The 25066-nt window shown below is 40.8% G+C and overlaps 1 protein-coding gene across 1 annotated transcript in view; it reads left to right on the forward strand.

Moving 5' to 3' along the window:
* BicD (Microtubule-associated protein Bicaudal D) overlaps nt 1–25066 on the forward strand; it is a 327397-nt gene that overhangs the window by 200887 nt on the left and 101444 nt on the right. Inside the window, exon 9 of the mRNA XM_076209252.1 lies at nt 17648–17766. Coding sequence (XP_076065367.1) covers nt 17648–17766 — 119 coding nt within the window. The remainder of the gene's footprint in view (nt 1–17647; nt 17767–25066) is intronic.

Raw genomic sequence — 25066 nt, forward strand, 5'->3', positions numbered from 1 at the left:
TCAAGATATAATGAAATGGCAAAGCTGGTTAAAAAGAATACATGTACAGCGAGACGTAATTATGAAATTAAGGTCGCTAGTCAATCAAGATCCAACCCAAAAGGTCTCTTTCATCTCTATAGAACAAAAAATAAAGAAATAATGGGACCAATTAAAAATGATGAAAATGTCATGATAGAGTCGGAGGAAAAAATGAGTGAGGAGTTTAACAGTTATTTTCTATCGGTGTTTACTAATGAGAGGTTAGATAAAGTACCTGACTGTGATCCGATTTTCAGAGGGGATGAAGAAAGTAGTCTAACTAATATCAGCATTATTAAAGTAGAAGTAGTCAAACAGATTGAAAGACTTAAAGCTACAAAATCCCCGGGTCCAGACGAAATATTTCCAAGAATGCTAAAGGAGTGTAAATTTGAAATCTGCAACCAGTTAACTGAAATATTTAATAAATCGGTAGACACTGGTTTTGTGCCTTCTGCTTGGAGGCAAGCAAACGTTGTTCCTGTTTTTAAGAAGGGAGATAGATCGTCTATATGCAACTACAGGCCAATCAGTTTGACATCGGTTATAGGATTCACAGCATGGTTTCTCCAAGGGTAAGTCATGTGTGACTAATCTTCTATCCTTTTACACTAAAGTATATAAGGTGTCAGATAATAATGATAATTATATTATTTACCTTGACTTAAGCATAGCGTTCGATAAGATGCCACACCAGAGAATACTAAATAAAATCAAAGCCCATGGCATAGGAGGAAAATTGTTAGAATGGATTAGAGCTTGGATTAGTAACAGAAAACACCAGGTCACCATAAATGGAGAAAATCTACATGAGGCAGTGTTACTAGTGGGGCCCCCCAGGGCTCGGTTTTGGGTCCGTTGACATTCATTATGTACATAAATGACTTAGACGATGGGATAAATAGTGATGTTAGTAAGTTTGCGGACGACACTAAAATAGGACGCCTAATTAAGTCAGGAGATGACGCAGAGATTCTACAGGATGATCTTAACAAATTGTTCACATGGTTGGTGAAATGGCAAATGAACTTCAATATCTTTAAGTGTAGCGTGTTAAACATAGGGCTACACAACCCCGAAAATAGATACAGCTTAGATAACACGCTTTTAGAGAAAACTGAGTGCGAGAGAGACTTGGGAGTTCTAGTGTGTCCGGACCTTAACCCCTTCGATACGATGACACCTACGTAGGCATCATGAGGAGCAAGTGGGTACGCGAGGATGCCGATGTCGGCATCTTAATTATATTTATTGTAGTTGTACTTGCGTGACCCCCATACTTTGTAAACTGGCTTCATCATATTTTCTATGGTTATCAAAATTCACGGGTGAAAGAGAATGAGCTAAATACAGCGGTAACTTTATTTTTTATAATGCGAGTATTATGACGCAAAATTGCACGTCTGGCAGCTAATGCTGACCGCGAGATTTTGGCCCGAAGTGAAGGAGTTAAATCCAGGAAACAGTGCATTAGCACCAGAAATAAAGCTAACAGTGCATTAGGTTTCATTGCTAGGACGGTAACGAATAGAAGTGGAGAGGTAATTATTAAACTCTAGCGATAGTTAGACCCATCCTTGACTATGCGGTACAGTTTTGATCTCCATCCTGCAGAATGGACATCATTTCACAAGAATCAGTACAGAGAAGAATGACCAAAATGATACATGGACTCAGAAATTTGCCTTACAAAGAGAGGCTTAGGCACCTTAACTTACACTCTCTGGAAAGACGCAGAGTGCGGGGTGATCTAATAGAGGTGTTCAAGTGGATCAAAGGCTTTAACAAGGGTGATGCAGACAAGGTCATCATATTAAAACAACAGGGCAAGACTCGCAGTAATGGTTGTAAACTGGACAAATTTAGATTTAAAAAGGAAATTGGCAAGAATTGGTTTACTAATAGGGTGGTTGATGAATGGAATAAACTTAGTAACCATGTAGTAAACACTGAAACTATCATTTGTTTTAAGAAACAATCAGACAACTTTATGGATGGGGATGACAGGTAATGATGGATACGGAGCTGCTTAGTGTAGGCCTTATGGTCTCTTGCAGTCTCCTTCATTCTTATGTTCTTATGTTCTTATGAGGCAAGACAAAACTCAAACATGCACAACAGACTCCACACACTAATGTAAACAAAACGAATTTTGAGAAACTAAAAAAAATTCTTTCGAAACCCAAACTGGGATAACTTCCTAAATGAAGAAACAAAGATGGAAAAGAAATGGAATATACTAAAAGAAATTTATAATGAGGGAGTGAACAAATATGTACCACAACATAAGCAAGAAAGAGTATACACTCATGCCTCGATTTAACAGACTAAAAGGGGGGAACACCGCTCCGATATACCCGATTGTCCGAAGTTTCTGATACTACTGTATTTCAATGATTATGTTACAAAAAAATGAGGAATGAATACAGTACGGTACTTTTACTTAAGCACACTATCCAATCTGTTAGTGTAAATACCTGGGATCTGGCCCAAAATTTTCACCTCAAGAGTACCAAGTCCAAAATTTTCATAAACCGAATACTTCAGCGAATATTGGGTAAGTTGTTCCTTTTGTTTACGAATATCAGACACAGTTTGTTTCTTTACTCCATATCCTCTTCCATACGGTGCCGCCTACGTAGGCGGCATGAGGAGCAAGTGGATACGCGAGGCTGCCATATCGGCGTCTTGATTATATTTATTGTAGTTGCCCCTGCGTAATGACATACTCTCTAAACTGTCTTCATCACATTTTCTATGGTTATAAAAATTCACGGGGGAAAGAGAGAACGATCGATATAAGCGGTGACTATTTTTTATGATGCGAATATTATGACGCAACATTGTATGTCTGGCAGCTAATGCTGCCAGCTAGATTTTGGCCCGGAGTGAAGTGGATATTCATCACACACCTGCTTCACCGACACTCCACTTTCCAACTTTTTAATCAACTCAAGCTTCTGTGATACTGTTAAATTGACTCTTTTCCTCTTTTCTACAGGATGTACAGGTGCCATGGTTGAAAAAAACTGTTGAATTCTTTCACAAACAACACACAAAACAGGACCAAAAAGGTCGAAAAACATGGACCAAACAGCTCCACGTGTTCCGGCACAGTTGTAAACAAAGCGACCATAGGTCATCTGGCGGTCAACTACGGAAACATCGGACTGCGTCCAGTCGCTCCGGACGATCCAGAAGCTACAGATTTTGTCCGTTGCATCCGTAATCCGTTAAAGTAAGGTCCGTTAAATCGAGGTATGAGTGTACATAAAACCTGGTACAACAAAAAATGTAGTGAGGCTAAGGATAAAAGAGACAAAGCTTGGAAAAGATGGAAAAAATATAAGAAAACGAGTAAATGGCAAACATATATCAAACTAAGAAATGATTATGTAAAAATACGCAGAGATGAAAAGAGAAACTGTGAGAGATAAAATAAAAAAATGCAAGGAACAACCTAAGCTATTTTACAGGTATGTAAATGGTAAACTAAAAAAACAAACAAGAAATGGAAAAACTGTGCCAGGGAAATTATGAATATAAAGAAGAAGAAGAAATGGCTGAAACTATGAACAATCATTTCAAATCTGTATTCACAATTGAAAGTTCACAGAACTGTGAGGGAATAAAGAGAGAAATCCCCCCAATGAAGAAATAACTGTAATACAGAAGGAAATCAGAGACCAAATAAAAAACCTTCATGTCAGAAAATCACATTGTCTTGTGCTAGGCCTTGTATTTGAGTTGGTACATTGAATCATAAGCTGTGATGCTAGTAGCTCCTGCAATCAAAGTCCTAGAGTAACACTTAGCCTTTTATGATCAATTTTTACCTCACTGGATAAGGAAACCTTGGAGTAAACTCACTCAATTCAACACATGAATCTAGTTACAATATTCCTTGTACTTACAATTAAGTCTGTGTGAACAGAGTGTGAGCGTGGTACTCAGGAGGATGCAAAAGTGCCCATGCATCTTTTTTATGCTACAGCTATAGAACACCAGTGCCATGGCACAGGTGCCAATGTAACCTATCCTATTTACCCAGCTACACACAATTTACCTGCATCTTTATTTTTGTGTGAAGAGGGCTTACAATATAGTCACAAATAACTATCTACTATATGTAATTGAAGGGGCATGGAAGTGAGGGTCCTACTTTGTTTCTTCATTTGATTTATGTGCCCTTTGACCTCTGCTGGCAGGAGGCCCTGATTTTGTTTTCCTCTGCTGCCGGCTTCCAAGTCTTCCATGTCATCTGTGTGTGCAATGCCCGCGTCTGTTGTATGTCATAACATGACAACATGGTTCGGTTGGAATTGCAAATTGGATATTGAAAGAATGCATAGAGGAGTTGATGGACAAAATATACAATATTTAGTCAACTCTCAATTGACGCGAGGGTTACGTTCCTGGAGACATCGTGTTAATCAAAGTCATGTTAGTTAAACATATTTTTCCCATAGGAAATAATGGTAATGGGGTGGGGGTTAGGTTCCTGGGCACTGGGAAAGTCTTGTCTATTTTGGGATCTTGTTACTCTGAATTTGAACAAACACATTATTAATACATTTGTAGGTTACAGAAACAACAAAAACACACATTCTTGTATTTATCTGTAGTACACAGTTATTTATTCTATGTGCGCACTCATCACCAGCCACCCTCCGCCTCACTTGCCTCTTCTTCCGACTCCCGGTGTAGAACAGAAGACGAGAGTACAATCTCTAAATCATTCATTTCTTTGTGACAATTTTTCAAGCTTTTATGACTTATAATCACGGTCCATACATTTAAAAATTAGTTTACCATTAAATGTGGATTGGTGGCACCATTTTCTTTTTTGTTTTGGTGTAGAACAGAAAACGAGAGTGGAAGACTGACCACGCGGAGGCCCTCTCTCTTAGTGCTCTTACCGCCAAATAAAAAATGTGTTAGTTAAACTGGTGTTAATTGAAAGTTGACTGTAATTAAATACTCAAAGAAGGAAAGGTACCACAGGACAGGAAAAGATGCAAATATACCAATATATAAAGGAGGGAACAAGGAAAATGCAACCAACTACAAACCGGTCTCCCTTTCAAGCACAATAGCAAAAATATGTGAAAAAGGTGTCAAAGGTAGATGGGTTAAACATTTGGAAGAAAAAAACATACTGAATCCAAATCAATATGGATTTAGACAAGGAAGATCATGTACAACAAACCTGATCTGCTTCTATTTGAGACTAATAGAGATAATACAAGAAAGGGATGAATGTGCAGACTGTGCCTCTCTAGATCTACAAAAAGCATTTGATAAAGTACAACACAAAAAGCTAATAAGAAAAATAGAATCAATAGGTGGCATCAAAGGATAATTATTGGAATGGATGGAAGATTACCTGACTGGGAGAAAAATGAGGGTAGTAATTAGAGACAAATACTTGAAATGGGAAGAAATGATAAGTAGTGTCCTGCAAGGATCGGTATTGGCTCCAATCATGTTTGCCATACATATAAATGACATGGATGAAGGAGTAGATACATACATACATATACCAAAGGCTTTTTCCCCCTTACACAGGGGGGTAGCCAAAAAGAAAAAGGCATAGAAATCACTCCCACCCAGTGATTTCTGGGTGGAAGAGGCTGGATGACCGCATTGTGAACAGCTGCCCAGGAGGTAACACTTCACCCCATACCATACAACACATAATGGAAGACTGCATTATACACAATCATGCACGCAAACAACACAACATACACTCTATAAAGGATTTGTGGGAAAACCCAGTTTCGGCTGTGGCATTCCTTGGGGAGACAGGACTGCTTGGACAGACAGTCTAGGGAACAACAACAACAACAACAACTCCCACCCATTTCATTTCCCATGTATTCCACTCCCCTCCACCCTCCTCCCTCCCTCCCTCCTATCTTGGCACCTCCTGGATGACGGATCATCCCTCCATCCTGTCCACTGCCCTGGGTCAGAAGCAGTGTCACAAGACACAGCACATCCACAGCAAGGCCGCTTCATAAATTCGGTGACCCCCCCTCTCCGTCCCCTCATGCAGGAAAGGAGAAGACGGGGAGAAATCCCTTTAGGCTGCGTCAAATTTTTTCTCGTACAAACTTCCTCACCCCCCTCTCCTACCCACTCCCCCTCATGCATCACAGCCGCATCTATACACAACCCTTCTCCATTCACCCCTATCTTCTGTCCTCTCCCTTCCTTTCTCTACAGACATTCCTCTCATTTGTAATGCCCCTTTCACCTCATCCATCCATCTCATCCTAGGACACCCCCTCATATTCACTCCTTCCACCTCCGCCTTCCACAATTCTTTTACTTATCTTTCTTCACTAATTCTTTCCATGTGTCCAAACCATCCTAATACTCTTTCATCAACCCTATCTCCCAGTTGCATTTCTACCCCTGTTCTCCTCCTCACCTCCTCATTTCTCACTCTAGCCTAGTAACCCCTATCATACTTATCAGATATTTCATCTCAAACACATTTAAACTCCTTCTCTCTTCCTCTCTCATGTTCCATGTTACTGCCCCGTACATTGCTATTGGCACAATCACTCCTTCATATAACCTCCTCTTAGCATCCATTCCCAGATGTCTATTTCTCATTACAATTTTTAATCCACCAAGGCATTTACTCGCTTCTCTCAATCTACATTATACCTCAACCCCCCCTCCTCCCTTTCCTGTCACATTCGCACCCAAGTACCTGAAACTATCCACTTCCTCCAATTTCTCACCCTTAATGCTCACTTCCAGCCTGCTGTCACTGTCTCCCCTTGTACATCTCATCACCTTACTTTTGCCCACATTTATCTTCAGCTTCCTTCTTTCACACACCTTCTCAAACTCTGTCACTAACTTCCTCAATCCCTCCTCTGATCCTGCTACAAGCGCAGTGTCGTCAACAAGCAACAATTGGCTCACCTCCCACTTTTCTCCATTTTCTTTAATCATCTCCAACTCCTGACCCACTACCCTTGCATTCACCTCTCGCACCACCCCATCCATGTAAAGATTGAACAGCCAGGGTGACATAACACACCCCTGATGAAGTCCCACCTTTACCTCATACCATTCACTCTCTCCATTTCTAATCCTAACGCAAGCTCTACTACTCTCATAAAAACTCTTGACTGCTCTTAACAGCTTTCCTCCTATCCCATATATCTGCAATACCTCCCACAGTGCCTTCCTGTCTACCCTGTCGTAAGCCTTTTCCAGATCCATAAAAGCCCAAAAAACATCCTTACCTTTTCCTATAGCTTTCTCACATATCTGTCTTACCACAAAAATCTGATCTACACATCCCCTACCTGTCCTAAATCCACACTGTTCCTCACCAATTACTCCCTCTGTTCCTCTCCTAACCCTCTCAATCAAGACCCTCCCATAAGCCTTCCCAACTACACTGAACAAACTGATCCCTCTGTAACTACTACACTCACACTTGTCCCCCTTTCCCTTGTAAAGCGGAACTATATAGGCACTCCTCCAGTCCTCCGGCACTCTACCCTCTCTTAAACAAACATTAAATAACCTCACCAGCCAGTCCACCATAACTGTACTTCCTTTCTTCAGACATTCTGCATGGCATCCATCCAACCCAGGTGCCTTACCTGCTCTCATCATCTTAACAGCTGCTTTCACTTCATCCTTCCCTATTTCTCCTCCATTTTCCTCACTCATCACTTATTTACTTAGCGCTTCCCACTGCAGCTCCATTTCCCTCCCTATCCTCCTTCACATTTAGCAACTCCCTAAAATACTCTGCCCACCTTCCTCTCACTGCCTTCTCTTCCATTATCATCTCTCCATCTGCACCTTTTACCTTTTCTTCTCTACTTGATTCACCACCTCTTCCTCTTTTAATTTCCTTACATAACATCTTTTTATTGCTTTCAAAATTTTCTGTCATACTCTTTTCCCATTTCACATCTGCTCTCCTCTTTGCTTCCTTTATCTTATGCTTAACTTCCTTTCTCTTTACTTTGTAACTCTCATACGATTCCCTCGTCCTAATTTGTAGCCAATCTATGAATGCCTGCTTCTTCTCTTCTGCACCCTTCTTTGCTTCCTCATCCCACCACTCACTACCCTTCTCTTTATTTCCTCCCGCCCTCCTTGTTCCACACACCATCATTGCACACCTTATAACTCCCTCCTTGAACCATCCCCATTCCTCCTCCACTCGTAATTCTACTCTATCCTTTATTTTCTCCCACTCCTCTCTCAACTTCTTCTTATACTCATTCTCCTTTTTTTCCTCATTTAAGCAGTTCACCCTAAGTACCCGTCTGGGGTATTGGCTGCTTGTTATTGTGGCAAAGTAGCATGCAGTTGATACTTTAGGGTCTATATGGGGTGCCCCTATAGACCAGAGCCACACATCATTTTGTCTATGATAGAGGAAAACTCTTCATAGAGAAATGATGACACTTTTATACTACGACTGTCCCTCCGTTATGCTGTCCCCCAACCCCTTGCTGCTGTCCTGTACCATTTCTCAGAGTATTCATTTTCTGCTGTGGGGGAATTCCCTGTGGTGGGGGAAAAGAATACTGCCACCAAGTATTTCCACTTGGATCATATGAGGCGAGAAGAAAGGGACGGGGAGTGGGACTAGGCATCCTTCTCCTTGTAACCCCGCAGGGGACATTCCTAAACGAAAAAGTAAAGGCATAAGAAGGTCTAGGAGTTTTCGGAACAGCTCCCTAAGGTTTGGGTCTTTTAATGTGTGTAGATGTGGTACAGATGAGAGTAAAAGGGAAGAGATAGGTAGTATGTTTGTGAGAAGAAAGATGGATGTGTTGGCTTTGAGTGAAACTAAGTTGAAAGGGAAGGGTGAGTGTAAGTTTGGGAGTGTAAGTGGGAGGTTATCAGGAGTGAAGAGAGGGCGAGGGAGGGAAGGGGTGGCTATTCTAGTAAGTGAAGAGATAGGTAAACGGGTAGTGGAGTGGAAGGAGGTTTCCTCAAGGATAATGTGGATAAAGGTGAAACTGGGAAAGGAGATGTGGGTCTTTGTAAGTGCATATGGGCCTGGCAGTGAGAAGAGTGTAGAAGAAAGGGAGGCCTTTTGGATAGATTTAAATGAGTGCATAGAGGATTTAGGGAGAAATGTCAATGTAATAGTACTGGGAGACCTTAATGCTAGGGTAGGAAATGGTCTAATTGATGGAGTGGTTGGGAAATGTGGAGTTCCAGGAAAGAATCGTAGTGGAGAGTTGATGGTGGAAATGTGTCTAGAAAGAGAGTTGATGATAGCAAATACAGTGTTTCGGAAGAAAGTCAATCATAAGTACACATGGAAGAGGGTGGTGGATGGAAGGGTGGTAGATAGAGCGTTGATGGATTATGTAGTGGTAAATAGGACTATGATAGGAAGAGTTAAGGATGTACATGTGCTAAGGGGAGAGGATGGGGGAATATCAGATCATTTTTTGGTGGAAGGTAAGTTGAGAGTGGAGGATAGATGGAGAAAGAGGAAAGGGACAAAAGGTAGGGAGGTGCTTAGAGTGAACTCTTTAAATGAAAAGGAAAAGGAGGAGTACAAGAAGCTGAAAGAGGAGTGGGAGGGAGTGAAGGATAGAGTAGAGGTAGGTGTGGAGGAGGAATGGGGATGGTTCAAGGAGGGAGTCACAAAGTGTGTAAGGATGGTGTGTGGAACAAGAAGGACAGGAGTAAATAGAAGAAAGGGTAGTGAATGGTGGGATGAGGAAACAAAGAAGGTTGTAGAAGAGAAGCGAGCTTTCACAGATTGGTTACAAAATAGGACGAGGGAGTCATATGAGAGGTACAAAGAAAAGAAAAGAGAAATAAAGCAAAAGGTAAAGGAGGCAAAGAGGAGAGCAGATGTGAAGTGGGGTAAGAGTATGACAGAAAATTTTGAAAGTAATAAAAAGATGTTTTGGAAAGAAATTAAGAGAGGAAGAGGCGAATCAAGTAGAGAAGAAAAGGAAAAAGGTGCAAATGGAGAGATGATGATGGAAGAGAAGGCAGTAAGGGGAAGATGGGCAGAATATTTTAGGGAGTTGCTAAATGTGAAGGAGGATAGGGAGGGAAAGATAGTTGCAGTGGGAAATGCTAAGAAAATGAGAGTGAGGAGTGAGGAAAATGGAGGAGAAATAAGGAAGGATGAAGTGAAGGCAGTTGTTAAGATGATGAAAGCAGGTAAGGCACCTGGTCTGGATGGATGCCATGCAGAATGTAAAAAAAAAGGAGGTACAGTGATGGTGGACTGGCTGGTGAGGTTATTTAATGTTAGCTGGAGAGAGGGTAGAGTGCTGGAGGACTGGAGGAGTGCCTGTATAGTTCCACTTTACAAGGGAAAAGGGGACAAGTGTGAATGTAGTAGTTTCAGAGGGATTGGCTTGTTAAGTGTAGTTGGGAAGGTTTATGGGAGGGTCTTGTTTGAGAGGATTAGGAGAGGCACAGAGGGAGTAATTGGTGAGGAACAGTGTGGATTTAGGACAGGTAGAGCTTGTGTAGATCAGATCTTTGTGGTAAGACAAATATATGAGAAAGCTATAGGAAAGGGGAAGGATGTTTTTTTGGCTTTTATGGATCTGGAAAAGGCTTACGATAGGGTAGACAGAAAAGCACTGTGGGAGGTACTGCAGATATATGGGATAGGAGGAAAGCTTCTAGGAGCTGTCAAGATTTTTTATGAGAGTAGTAGAGCTTGTGTCAGGATTAGAAATGGAGAGAGTGAGTGGTTCAAGGTAAAGGTGGGACTTCGTCAAGGATGCGTTATGTCGCCCTGGCTGTTCAACTTATACAAGGATGGGGTGGTGTGAGAGGTAAATGCAAGGGTAGTGGGTCAGGGATTGGAGATGGTTAAAGAAAATGGAGAAAAGTGGGAGATGAGCCAGCTGTTGTTTGGTGACAACACTGCGCTTGTGGCAGGATCGGAGGAGGAACTGAGGGAGTTGGTGACAGAGTTTGGGAGAGTATGTGATAGAAGAAAGGTAAAGATAAATGTGGGTAAAAGTAAGGTGATGAGATGTACAAGGGGTGAAAGTGGCAGTAGACTGGAAGTGAGCATTAAGGGAGAGTGACTGGAGGAAGTGGATAGTTTTAGATACTTGGGTGCAAATGTGGCAGGAACAGGTGGAGTGAAGGTGGAGGTAGAATGTAGATTGAGAGAAGCGAGTAAATGCCTTGGTGGATTGAAGAGTGTAATGAGGAATAGACATTTGGGAATGGATGCTAAGAGGAGACTGTATGAAGGAGTGATTGTGCCAACAGCACTGTATGGGGCAGAAACATGGAACATAAGAGAGGAAGAAAGAAGGAGTTTGAATGTGTTTGAGATGAGGTGTCTGAGAAGTATGATGGGGGTTACTAGGCTAGATAGTGTGAGAAATGAGGAGGTGAGGAGAAGAACGGGGGTGGAAAGGGAGCTGGGAGATAGGGTTGATGAAAGAGTATTAGGATGGTTTGGACACATGGAAAGAATGAGTGAAGAAAGACCAGTAAAAGAGGTATGGAAGGCAGATATGGAGGGAGTGAACATGAGGGGACATCCTAGGATGAGTTGGATGGATGGGGTGAAGGGGGCGTTGGGGAAGAGGGGAATGTCTGTTGAGGAAGGACGGGAGAGGACAGAAGACAGGGGTGAATGGAGAATGGTTGTATATGGATTATGTTGTGATGCATGAGGTGGAATGGGCGGGGGGATGGGGGGTGAGGTAGTATGTGTGAGCAAAATGTGATGCAGCCCGAAGGGATTTCTCCTTGTCGTCTCCTTTTATGCATGGGGGGACGGAGAGGGGGGGTTGCCGATTTAATGAAGCGGCCTTGCTGTGGATATGCTGTGTCTTGCAACACTGCTTGTGACCCAGGGCAGTGGACAAGGTGCAGGGGTGACCCGTCATCCAGGAGGTGCTAAGATAAGAGGGAGGGTGGACGGGTGTGGAGTGTATTCAGGGATGGAATGGGTGGGAATGATTTTATGCCTTTTCCTTTTTGGCTACCTCCCTTGTAAGGGGAAAAAAGCCTTGGTATATGTATGTACTCTAAGTACCTCCCTACCTTCTGCCCTTTTCCTCTTTCTCCACCTATTCTCCACTCTCAATTTACCTTCCACCAGGAAATGATCTGATATTCCCCCACTCCCCTTAGAATATGTACATCCTTAACTCTTCCTACCATACTCCTGGTCACCACTATATAGTCCATTAACGCTATCTGCCACCCTTCCATCCACCACCCTCTCCCATGTGTACTTATGCTTGACTTTCTTCCTAAACACTGTATATGCTATCATCAACTCTCATGACACATCTCCACCATTAATTCTCCACTACGATTTTTACCGGGAACTCCATACTTCCCAGTCACTCCATCAATTGGTTCATTTCCTACCCTAGCATTTAGGTCTCCCAATACAACTACATTGATATTTCTTCCTAATACCTCTATGCACTCATATCTGCCCAAAAAGCCTCCCTTTCCTCTACGCTCTTCTCACTACCAGGCCCATATGCACTTACAGAAAACCACATCTCCTTTCCCAGCTTCATCTTCATCCACATCAACCTTGATGACACCTCTTTCCACTCCACTACCTGCTTACTTATCTCTCCACTTACTAGTATAGCCACCCCTTCTCTCCCTCGTCCCCTCTTCACTCCTGAGTACCTCCCAGCTACACTCCCAAACTCACAGTTGCCCTTTCCTTTCATTTTAATTTCACTCAAAGCCAGTACATCCATCTTTCTTCTCACAAACATACTGCCTATCTCTTCCCTTTTACTCTCATCTGTACCACATCCACATACATTAAAAGACCCAAACCTTTGGGTACTGGTTGGAAAACTCCCAGACCCTCTTATGCCTTTACTTTCTTTTTTAGAAATGTCCCCTTGTGGGTCTACGGGTAGTAGGACTCGTAATCCCATCCCCCCGTCCCTTTTTTGTTGCCTTTTATGACTCAAGTGGAAATACTTGGTGGCAGTATTTTTTCCCCCCCACCATAGGGTAGGTAGGCAAAAAAAGGAAATGAATATACAAAGAAATGGTACAGGACAGTAACAAGGGGTTGGGGGACAGCATAACGGAGGGACAGTCGTAGTATAAAAATGTCATCATTTCTCTATGTACAGAGTTCCTCTATCACAGACAAACTGATGTGTGGCTCTGGTCCGTAGGGGCACCCCATATAGACCCTAAAGTATCAACTGCATGCTACTTTGTCACAATAACATGCAGCCAATACCCCAGATGCAGATGATGCAAAAATACTAAAGAAAGTAAGAACAGAGAAGGATTGTGAATCATTACAGTTAGACCTAGACAAAATCTGGAAATGGAATCAAAAGTGGGAAGTAAACTTCAATATCAAGAAGTGTAGTATAATGGAGTTTAGAAAAAGTAAAAATAGAATATCAAGAAATTATAAAATTGGTGAAGAAGTAAAAAAAGTGAACTTGGAAAGAGACCTTGGAGTAATAAACAGCAAAGACATGACACTGGACAAACATAGATACATACATATACCAAAGGCTTTTTCCCCTTTACACAGGGGGGTAGCCAAAAAGAAAAAGGGCATAGAAACCACTTCCACCCATTCCATTTCCTATATATTCCACTCCCCCCCCACCCTCCTCCCTCCCTCCCATCTTGGCACCTCCTGAATGATGGGTCATCCCTGCATCTTGTCCACTGCCCTGGGTCAGAAGCAGTGTCACAAGACACAGCACATCCACAGCAAGGCCGCTTCATAAATTCGGCGACAAGCCCCCCGTCCCCTCATGCAGAAAAGGAGAAGGCGGAGAGAAATCCCTTTGGCCTGCATCAAATTTTTTCTTATACATACTTCCTCACTCCCCATCTCCCACCCACTCCCCCTCATGCATCACAGCATCATCCATACACAATCCTTCTCCATTCACCCCTATCTTCTGTCCTTCCTCCAGAGACATTCCTCTTTTTTATAATGCCCCTTTCACCCCATCCATCCATCTCATCCTAGGACGCCCCCTCATATTCACTCCTTCCATCTCTGCCTTCCACATTTCTTTTACTAATCTTTCTTCACTCATTCTTTCCATGTGTCCAAGCCATCCCAACACTCTTTCATCAACCCTATCTCCCAGTTCCCTTTCTACCCCTGTTCTCGTCCTCACCTCCTCATTTCTCACTTTATCTAGCCTAGTAACCCCTATCATACTTCTCAGACATTTCATCTCAAACACATTCAAACTTCTCTCTTCCTCTCGTATGCTCCATGTTTCTGCCCCGTATATTGCTGTTGGCACAATCACTCCTTCATATAACCTCCTCTTAGCATCCATTATCAGATGTCTATTTCTCAATACACTTTTTAATCCACCAAGGCATTTACTCGCTTCTCAATCTACATTCTACCTCCACCCCCACTCCTCCCTTTCCTGCCACATTTGCACCCAAGTATCTAAAACTATCCACTTCCTCCAGTCTTTCACCCTTAATGGTCACTTCCAGCCTACTGTCACTCTCTCCCCTTGTAAATCTCATCACCTTACTTTTACCCACATTTATCTTCGGCTTCCTTCTTTCACACACCTCAAACTCTGTCACTAATTTCCTCAAACACTCCTCTGATCCTGCTACAAGCGCAGTGTCGTCAGCAACAAACAATTGGCTCACCTCCCACTTTTCTCCATTTTCTTTAACCATCTCCAATCCCTGACCCACTACCCTTGCATTCACCTCTCACACCACCCCATCCATGTAAAGATTGAACAGCCAGGGCGATATAACACATCCCTGACGAAGTCCCACCTTTACCTCAAACCATTCACTCTCTCCATTTTTTATCCTAACGCAAGCTCTACTACTCTCGTAAAAACTCTTGACTGCTCTTAACAGCTTTCCTCCTATCCCATATGTCTGCAGTACCTCACACAGTGCCTTCATTTCTACCCTGTCGTAAGCCTTTTCCAGATCCATAAAAGCCAAAAAAACATCCTTACCTTTTCCTATAGCTTTCTCACATATGTCTTACCATAAAAATCTGATCTACACAACCCCTACCTGTCCTAAACCCACACTGTTCCTCACCAATTATTCCCTCTGTTCGTCTCCTAATCCTCTCAATCAAGACCCTCCCATAAGCCTTCCCAACTACACTGAACAAGCCGATCCCTCTGAAACTACTACACTCACACTTGTCCCCCTTTCCCTTGTAAAGCGGAACTATATAGGCACTCCTCCAGTCCTCGGGCACTCTACCCTCTCTCCAGCAAACATTAAATAACCTCACCAGCCAGTCCACCATAACTGCACTTCCTTTCTTCAGATATTCTGCATGGCATCCATCCAACCCAGGTGCCTTACCTGCTTTCATCATCTTAACAGCTGCTTTCACTTCATCCTTCCCTATTTCTCCTCCATTTTCCTCACTCATCACTCTCATTTTCTTCACAATTCCCACTGCAGCTAACTTTCCCTCTCTATCCTCCTTCACATTTATCGACTCCCTAAAATACTCTGCCCACCTTCCTCTCACTGCCTTCTCTAACATTATCATCTCTCCATCTGCACCTTCTAGCTTTTTTTTTTTTCTACTTGATTCACCTCCTCTTCCTCTTTTAATTTCCTTCCAAAACATCTTTTTAATTCTTTCAAAATTTTCTGTCATACTCTTTCCCCATTTCAGATCTGCTCTCCTCTTTGCTTCCTTTACCTTATGCTTAACTTCCTTTCTCTTTACTTTGTACCTCTCATACGATTCCCTCGTCCTAATTTGTAGCTAATCTATGAATGCCTGCTTCTTCTCTTCTACACATTTCTTTGCTTCCTCATCCCACCGCGCCGTCGGCTTCCTTCTATTTCCTCCTGCCCTCCTTGTTCCACACACCATCTTTGCACACCTTATGACTCCCTCCTTGAACCATCCCCACTCCTCCACTCCTAGCTTTACTCTGTCCTTTACTCCCTCCCACTCCTATCTCAACTTCTTGTACTCATTCTCCTCTTTTTTTTTTTTTTTTTTTCTCTCTCTCATTTAAGCAGTTCACTCTAAGCACCTCCCTACCTTCTGCCCTTTTCCTCCTTCACCTATTCTCCACTCTCAATTTAGCTTCCACCAGAAAATGATCTGATATTCCCGCACTCTCCCCTTAGAACATGTACATCCTTAACTCCCCCCACTATACTCCTGGTCACCACTATATAGTCCATTAACGCTCTATCCACCACCCTTCTATCCACCACCCTCTCCCATGTGTACTTATGCTTGACTTTCTTCCTAAACACTGTATTTGCTATCATTAACTCTCTTTCTAGACACATCTCCACCATTAATTCTCCACTACGATTTTTACCTGGAACTCCATACTTCCCAGTCACTCCATCTATTGGTTCATTTCCTACCCTAGCATTAAGGTCTCCCAATACAACTATATTGACATTTCTCCCTAATCCCTCTATGCACTCATTTATATCTACCCAAAAAGCCTCCCTTTCCTCTACACTCTGCTCACTACCAGGCCCATACACACTTACAAAAACCCACATCTCCCTTCCCAGCTTCACCTTCATCCACATCAACCTTGATGAAACTTCCTTCCACTCCACTACATGCTTACTTATCTCTTAACTTACTAGTATAGCCACCCCTTCTCTGCCTCGTCCCCTCTCCACTCCTGGGAACCTCCCAACAACACTCCCAAACTCACACTTGCCCACCCCTTTCATTTTAGTTTCACTCAAAGCCAGTACATCCATCTTTCTTCTCACAAACATACTGCCTATCTCTTCCCTTTTACTCTCATCTGTACCACATCCACACACATTAAAAGACCCAAACCTTTGGGTACTAGTTGGAAAACTCCTAGACCCTCTTATGCCTTTACTTCTTTTAGGAATGTCCCCTTTTGGGGCTACAGGTAGTAGGACTCGTAATCCCATCCCCCGTACTATTTTTTGTCACCTCGTACGACTCAAGTGGAAAGACTTGGTGGTAGCATTCTTTTCCCCCACCACATGGTAGGCAAAAAAAGGAAATTAATATTCAGAGAAATGGTACAGGACAGTAACAGGGGGTTGAGGGACAGCATAACGGAGAGACAGTCATAGTATAAAAGTGTCATCATTTCTCTATGAAAAGAGTTTTCCCTCTATCACAGAGAAAATGATGTGTGGCTCTGGTCTATAGGGGAACCCCATATAGACCGTAAAGTATCAGCTGCATGCTACTTTGTCACAATAACATGCAGCCAATACCCCAGACTGGGACTAAGGATTTGCTTCATATATATATATATATATATATATATATATATATTTTTTTTTTTTTTTTTTTTTTTTTTTTTTTTTTTTTTTTATCAAAAGTTGAGGGATAAACTATTTCCAGAATACACAATATTTCTTCCTTGAATGACTTATATACCAGTTCGGTTGCAGGTTATAATAGGAGCCATGAGTCTCCTACAAGAGAGATTTGGGTCAACAGATTGATGACCTGTCATCAATCCCACATTACTGATTGACTCCCAAGAATGCATTCACAGTGTTGAGTGAAAATTTGTAGTATTACTTGCTGTAGGAAAATTTAGTTATATTTAAACCTATGAGGAATGGGTTATGCCAACAGGGCTTATTATTATATTATTCTTAATTACAGTTCAGTGAGCGAGGACATGGCACAGCTTTATCACCATGTTTGTACTGTTAATGGTGAAACACCTTCTCGTGTTCTCCTCGACCACAGCAAAGGAGGACATGGCAAGGAGAAAGTAGAAGGTATGGTACTCTGTGACTACCTTATTGCATTATTATTAATTTCCTTCATTTTTCTACACATTTTTACATACTTAAAGAGTAATTTTAGGAATTAAGTAAGGTTATTGTCACAGTCATTAGACACATTTTGTCAAAATTAGTCATAGAAACTGAAATGCACATGTCTGACAAGAAGTGATTGATAAGCTTTGAAGCAAATAGTGAAGCCAAAGTATCTGAAAAACAGCCAAGAAGCAATAATATCACCAACCCTACTTATGCTATTTGCTTACAGCATTTCCACTCATAATGTGGAGCTCAACACCAAAGCTGTAACATATTTGGATGATTAACTATAATTTTTCATCTTGGTAACCACAAGTTAGTAGTCAGAAGCACTCAGATTTATCGTGGTGAGTTAGAGTAATGGGTAACACAAAACAGTGTCTGCATACCATCAGAAGTTCACACATGACATTTCTTACTGTGGCTACCATGAATCAGAGAAGCACCCAGTTGGGTGTGGGGGGGGTGTCATATACATATGACCTTCACTTCTCACAGAAGTTACTGTGCACTGCTTGCAATAGTCTTCTCTGACATCAAAAAGAGTATGAAAACTCTAGCTTCCCACTAAAATCGACACCACCCAAAATCAAGAGGACACACCAACCCCACCTCCACAAAGAGTCCTGGGGGGCTGGTCTCTGTATGAAGCTCAGAAACTCTGTTTTCTTTATCACTTCCCACTAACCATCTCCCCCATCTCTTATTCCTGTTTTTTCACATAAAGAGGTCAGTACCCAGAAGCTTAGCCTCCCACACCTCCTTGTAACTGGAGAAATAGGAGCCAATCTGTTTGCAAGCAATCATGCAAGCAAAGGCAACAGTGTTTATTAATCAGTGGGTGATATGTATATGGTAGTGCTTGATGCACACAGGAAGACAGACGGGCATCAACTGACATAGGGGCAGTGTCTTTCACTACACAGGGCAAAGACGATGCCATGCCTAGTAAAAATATGGTGACCCAGAACATTGGGTCATTAAATGTGCATGACTTTGGTACAGATGAGAGCAATAGGAAAGAGATTGGGGGGTTGTGAGAAAGAAGATGGATTTGTTAGCGTTAAATTAAATTAAGTTAAAAGGGACATGATTTTGAGTATGGGACTGTGGTAGGGAGAATGTCAGGAAAGCTAGAGAGGCCAAGGGCAAGAAATTGATTGTAAATTGTTTGTGATTTACTTGCTGAGTGTTAGGAACCTTGCCTTATACAAGTGCAAAAAAGTAAGAGAGTGAGGGTAGGAGAGAGACTGAACAAGCTGGGGACACTAGCTTGCCCAAGTTCAACAGTTACCAATTAACATTTATTCGAGGAAATATACATTAACATTGTTATACAATTTAACATGGTAACATTGATAGAAAATTAGTGTGAATACAAAGAGAATTAACCTAAATTAACCAAGAAGAAATAGAACATACAATATAACCTAATAGCCTATAGGCGAATGTGCAGATGAAACTGTCCAAGTTTAGGGATACCCTACTCCACCCTCCACAATATTGGGGGGGTGGGGGGTGGACATGGCTATAAAGATATATCATGGGCACGTAACAGTGTCTATGATTTATTGTTGTATCATTATTTGTTGGAGAAAAGTATGCTAAAGTTATGAGTCTATCTTTATGTATTGTGTTGTCTTCTCAAATTGTTATGTAATCTGAATAAAGGTACTGTCATTTGTGGTGTCAGTTTTGTTTCTTGTATGAGTGCAATCTGTATGTTTTCTTCATACAGGAAGTGGTGCAGTTCTGTGTTAGTGAGTCCATTCATGCTTAACTATTGTATGTTTAAGGTGTATTTACCTAGTTGTACTATACGGAAAGGGAGCTATGCTCTTGGTGACCTGTCTTTGTATCTTTCAGCATCAAGTTTTTTCTTAAAATCTTGAATAGTATGTGCACACACTGTTTCTTTATCTAAGTTATTCCAGGTATCCAGCACTCTGTGTGGGAAGCTATTCTTTTTCCTATCTCTTCTACAGTTATACTTTTTTGAGTTTCTTTTCATGACCTCTTGTATTTCCATTGTAATTTTTTAGTAAGTCATTCCTATTAACCCCTTCCATACGGTGCCGCACACGTAGGCATCATGGACTTAGATCTCGGTGGCAGCAGCCAATGCCAGCCGTACGACGTGTCGTAATAATACTCGCATCATAAAATATAGTCACCGCTTATATCGATCGTTCTCTCTTCACCTGTGAATTTTGATAACCATAGAAAATGCGATTACAAAGGAATTAGAAAGAATGTCATTATGGAGGGGCGACTACAATAAATATAATCAAGACGCCGATATGGCAGCCTCGCGAATACACTCGCTCCCCATGACGCCTACGTGTGCGGCACCGTATGGAAGGGGTTAAGGCTTTGCATTCCTTTCATAATTCTAAATATAGTCAGTAGATCACCTCTTTCTCTTCTCTGTTCCAGTGTTGGTAGTTCCAATTTTGATAAGCTTTGTTCATATGTTAATTTGGAAGAGCTGGTGCCAACTTTGTTGTTTCTCTCTTTATTCTTTCTAGTTTCCTTATATTCTTTTTAGTACTGGGTGACTATGGTGTTGCTGCATATTCCAGTTTTGGTCTAATCAATGTAACTAATATTTTTTTAATAATTTCTTCATCCAAATAATCAAATGCCACTTTCATTGACCATAAGGGGGTACACTACACCTGGGGGTCATTTTCTAAACTATTTAGAGTAAGGAGCTGAAACTTCTCAGGTAAATAGGTATCCATGTTGCCTACATTTTAGGTGAAACAGAATGATGTATGTACACATGTATTACCAGTAGCGACATTTAAATGTGCACAGCAACATAATACATGGACCAATTTGTTTTATATTTTGGCTATGGTTAGTCAGTAGGCACACCTAGGGCCGGTCATTGAGTAATTGAACAATTTCCTTTATACTTTTGCATACAGGCATTTCAATTTTAATGTCCAGCAAATATCGTGAAAAATATATATATATTTTTTGTCTTGTTCCCATTATTACTCCTAACTCTTTAATCCTATTCAAATTATTCAAATGACTGGCCCTAGCAGTTACTAAAAGTAATATTCCCTGTAAGTTTCATCTAAATATTATGTATTTTAGATTTTTTTTATTAAAAAAAATGAAAAAATATAGAACAGAGATATGGCGACTCAAAATATAAATATATCTCTAACTTGCTTATAGTTTCACCAATTTGACTGATCTTTTAATGGCTTAATCCTTATTATGTAATGGGTAAGTACAGAAAAAATCATCAACATATTTCAATTATAAGTACTTTAAATACTGAAAAACTAAAGTATAAGTATATCACAGTAGTGATGACGCACAGACGACGCCATCATATAATTTGCTTTTTTGCACCTTTGTCGGTTTCTTCATACAAAACCTCACTGCTGGGGGTCTTCAGGGTATCTAAATCATCTTCTCACCACACTGGCATCTAACAAGCGAATTTGTCCACTGCAAAAAACTGCTCTTCTCCACAATCATAAATTCACGTTCATTCTCATCTCCCCTCTGTACAATTTCAGAACTAATATCTAATTTTCTTGTTGCATTAGAGATGCAGGTGTCAAAAGAGGTGCAAGTGAGGGCAGTGGTGGAGTGAGAGGTGGTGAAGTCTTGGCTAGTCGTCTTCGACTGTTTGCCATCTTTGTTGTTTTTTTGTCAGTGGATATTCTTTTATTCTTTTTGTTACCCATGATGACTGTACTAATGAGTAATATATACTAGCTAAGGTAATAAATTGCCAGGAAAGCTCATGAGACATGCATACTCCCCCTTTCAGAACTAGCAGGTATCTGACATCTAGCTGAGCTCAGAGTTGCCAAGTAGTCAGCCTGGCTATCCCTCCACCTCCCTTCCCCTCCACCCTCGTCCTGTCTGCTGAAGCACTGGGCGAGCGTAAATTCAATTGAATTTCAAGGTTATTCAATGAGCCTGAAGATCCTAAGTGGCATGCCTCCCTCTAGTGTGGGTTGTGCCTCTGTATGGTCACCGAATCTCATTAAAGACATCGACAGACTGGAAAAAGTACAACGGAGAGCCACAAAACTGATTCCAAATATCAAAAATAAATCATAAGAAAATCGACTAAAACATATGAATCTGTTTTCCCTAAAAAAGCGTAGACTCAAAGGTGACTTGATACAGGTCTTTAAGATTCTAAAGGGAATTGACAACATCAAAAGTGACAAAATTTTCACATTGAATGAGAATCAGACAAGAAACAATGGTCTCAAACTATCCGGAAATAGATTCAATTAGGAAGTAGGTAGAAATAACTTTGCCAACCGTGTAGTTAATGAATGGAATAAACTTCCTGCACAGGTAGTGCAATGTAGTTCAGTTCGAAGCTTTAAGACTCATTTAGATAAACATCTAAGCAATTTAAAGGTTTTGGGTGAGGTTTAAAGGGACAGAGTTAAAGGCGCAACCCACACTAGAGGGAGGCGTGCCACTTAGGACATTCAGGCGCATCGAATAACGTTGAAATTCGATTGAATTTACGTTTGCCCAATGCTTCAATGGCCAGTACGAGGGTGGAGGGGAAGGGAGGAAGGTGGAGGGAGAGGTCTTGCCAACTTTGAGCGCAGCTAGGCGTCAGTTACCTGCTAGCTCTGAAAGGGAAAGTGCGCATGTCTCATGAGCTCTCCTGGCAATCTATTACTTTAGCTAGTACATATTACTCTTTAGAACAGTCATCATGGGCAGCAAAAAGAACAAAAGAACATCCACAATGACAAAAAAACAGCAGTTAAAGATGGCAAGCAGTCAAAGACGACTAGCCAAGACCTCACTACCTCTCACTCCACCACTGCCCTCACCTGCACCTCTGTGACAGTGACAGAGGTAAAGGACAACATTAGACTAAACAATTCAAAGAGGAAGATTAAATCCAAAGAAGAAAGCAAGAGGAAAAAGATCAAGGCTATACAGGAAGAAGAGAGAAAGAAGAGAGAAGAAGGGACATCATATGATGCTGGAGGGGGTGCCCTACCAACATAGATTGGTGAGGGGAATCTGATGAGGAAAGAGAAGGCGCCCACTGTTGGAAAATAAACCTCTTTCCAATGATTTAGATACCCTGAAGACCCCCAGCAGTGAGGTTTCATATGAAGAAACCGCCAAAGGTGCAAAAAAGCAAATTATATGATGGTGTCGTCTGTGCGTCGTCTCTACTGTGATATACTTATACATTAGTTTTTCAGTATTTAAAGTACTTATAAACAAAATATGTTGATGATTTTTACTGTACTTACTCAGTATATAATAAGAATTAAGCCATGAAAAAATCAGTCAAATTGGTGAAACTATAAGCAAGTTACAGATATATTTATATTTCAAGTTGCCATATCTCCGTTCGATATTTTTTTACTTTTTTTTTTTTTAATCATAAAAAATCTAAAATACATCAGATTTAGATGAATCTTGCAGGGAATATTACTTTTAGTAACTGCTAGGACCGATCGTTCGAATATTTTGAATAGGATGAAAGAGTTCGGAGTAATAATGGAAACAAGACCAAAAAATTTTTTATTTTTCATGATTTTTGCCGGACATTAAAATTGAAATGCCTGTATGCAAAAGTATAAAAGAAATTGTTCAATTACTCAATGACTGGCCCTAGGTGTGCCTACTGACTAATCATAGCCAAAATATAAAACAAATTGGTCCACGTATTATGTTGCTGTGCACTTTTAAATGTCGCTACTGGTATACGTACATGTGTACATACATCATTCTGTTTCACCTGAAATGTAGGCAACATGGATACCTATTTACCTGAGAAGTTTCAGCTCTTTACTCTAAATAGTTTAGAAAATGACCTCCAGGTGTCACGTACCCCCTTAATAGGTTGAAGGTTTCTCTGACTATTTTGTTTATATGTTTATCTGGTTGTCTTTGCTGATTATTACTCCAAGGTCCCTTTCCGAGTGCACTTTCTTGATTTCTTCTTCACCAATTTTATAATTTTTTGAAATTCTGTTTTTACTTTTTCCAAACTCCATTATGCTACACTTCTTGATATTGAAGTTCACTTTCCACTTTTGAGTCCATTTCCAGATTTTGTCTAGGTCTGATTGCAATGAATCACAGTCCTCCTCTGTTCTTACCCTCATATATTTTTGAGTCATCTGCAAAGAAATTCATATAACATTCAACTCCTTCATCCGTCATTTATGAAATGGCAAACATGATTGGAGCCAGCACCGACCCTTGTGGAACACCACTTATCATTTCTAGTATTTGTCTCTAATTACTACCCTCATTTTTCTCCCAGTCAGGAAGTCTTCAATTCTAATAGATTACCTGTGATGCCACCTATTGATTCCAATTTTCTTACTAATTTCTTGTGTGGTACTTTGTCAAATGCCTTTTGTAGGTCCAAATAGGCACAGTTTGCCCATCCATCCCTCTCTTCTATTATATCAATTAGTCTCGAGTAGAAGCAGGTCAGGTTTGTTGTACATGATCTTCCTTGTCTAAATCCAAATTGGTTTGGGTTTAGTATAGATTTTTCTTCCATGTGTTTAACCCATCTACTTTTGATCACTTTCTCACATATTTTAGCTACTGTACTTGTTAGGGAGACCAGTCTGTAGTTAGTTGGATTTTCCTTGTTTCCTCCTATATATATTGGTACAATGTATGCATTTTTCCAGTCTTGTGGTACCTTTCCTTCTTTGAGCGAACATTTGATTATAGTGTGTATTTTATCTGTTAATTCTTCTATGCATTCCTTCAGTATCCAATTTGCCATACCATCTGGACCATGCAATTTTCTGACATCAAGGTTTTTTATTTGGTCGCTAATTTCCTTCTTTGTTACAGTTATTTCCTTCATTGGGGGGATTTCTGTCTCTCTATTCCCTCACAGTTAGGTGTGTTCTCAATTGTGAATACCGATTTGAAGTGGTTGTTCATATCCTCTACCATTTCCTGTTCTGTATATTCATGACTTCCTAGGCACAGTTTTTTTATTTCTTACTTGTTTTTTAGTTTACCATTCACATATCTGTAAAATAATTTAGGTTGTTCCTTGCATTTTTCTATTATTTCCTTTTCATAATTTCTCTTTTCTTCTCTGCGTATTTTTACATAATTGTTTCTTAGTTTGATGTATGTTTGCCATTTGCTGTTTTTTTTTTTTTTTTCCTCCATTTTTTCCATAGTTTGTCTCCTTTATCCTTAGCTTCACTACATTTTTGTTGTACCAGTTCTTAATGGATGTTCTTTCTGT

The sequence above is a fragment of the Oratosquilla oratoria genome, chromosome 26 (assembly GCF_046742065.1).
Source record: "Oratosquilla oratoria isolate Oo_2021 chromosome 26, ASM4674206v1, whole genome shotgun sequence".
NCBI lineage: Eukaryota > Metazoa > Arthropoda > Malacostraca > Stomatopoda > Squillidae > Oratosquilla > Oratosquilla oratoria.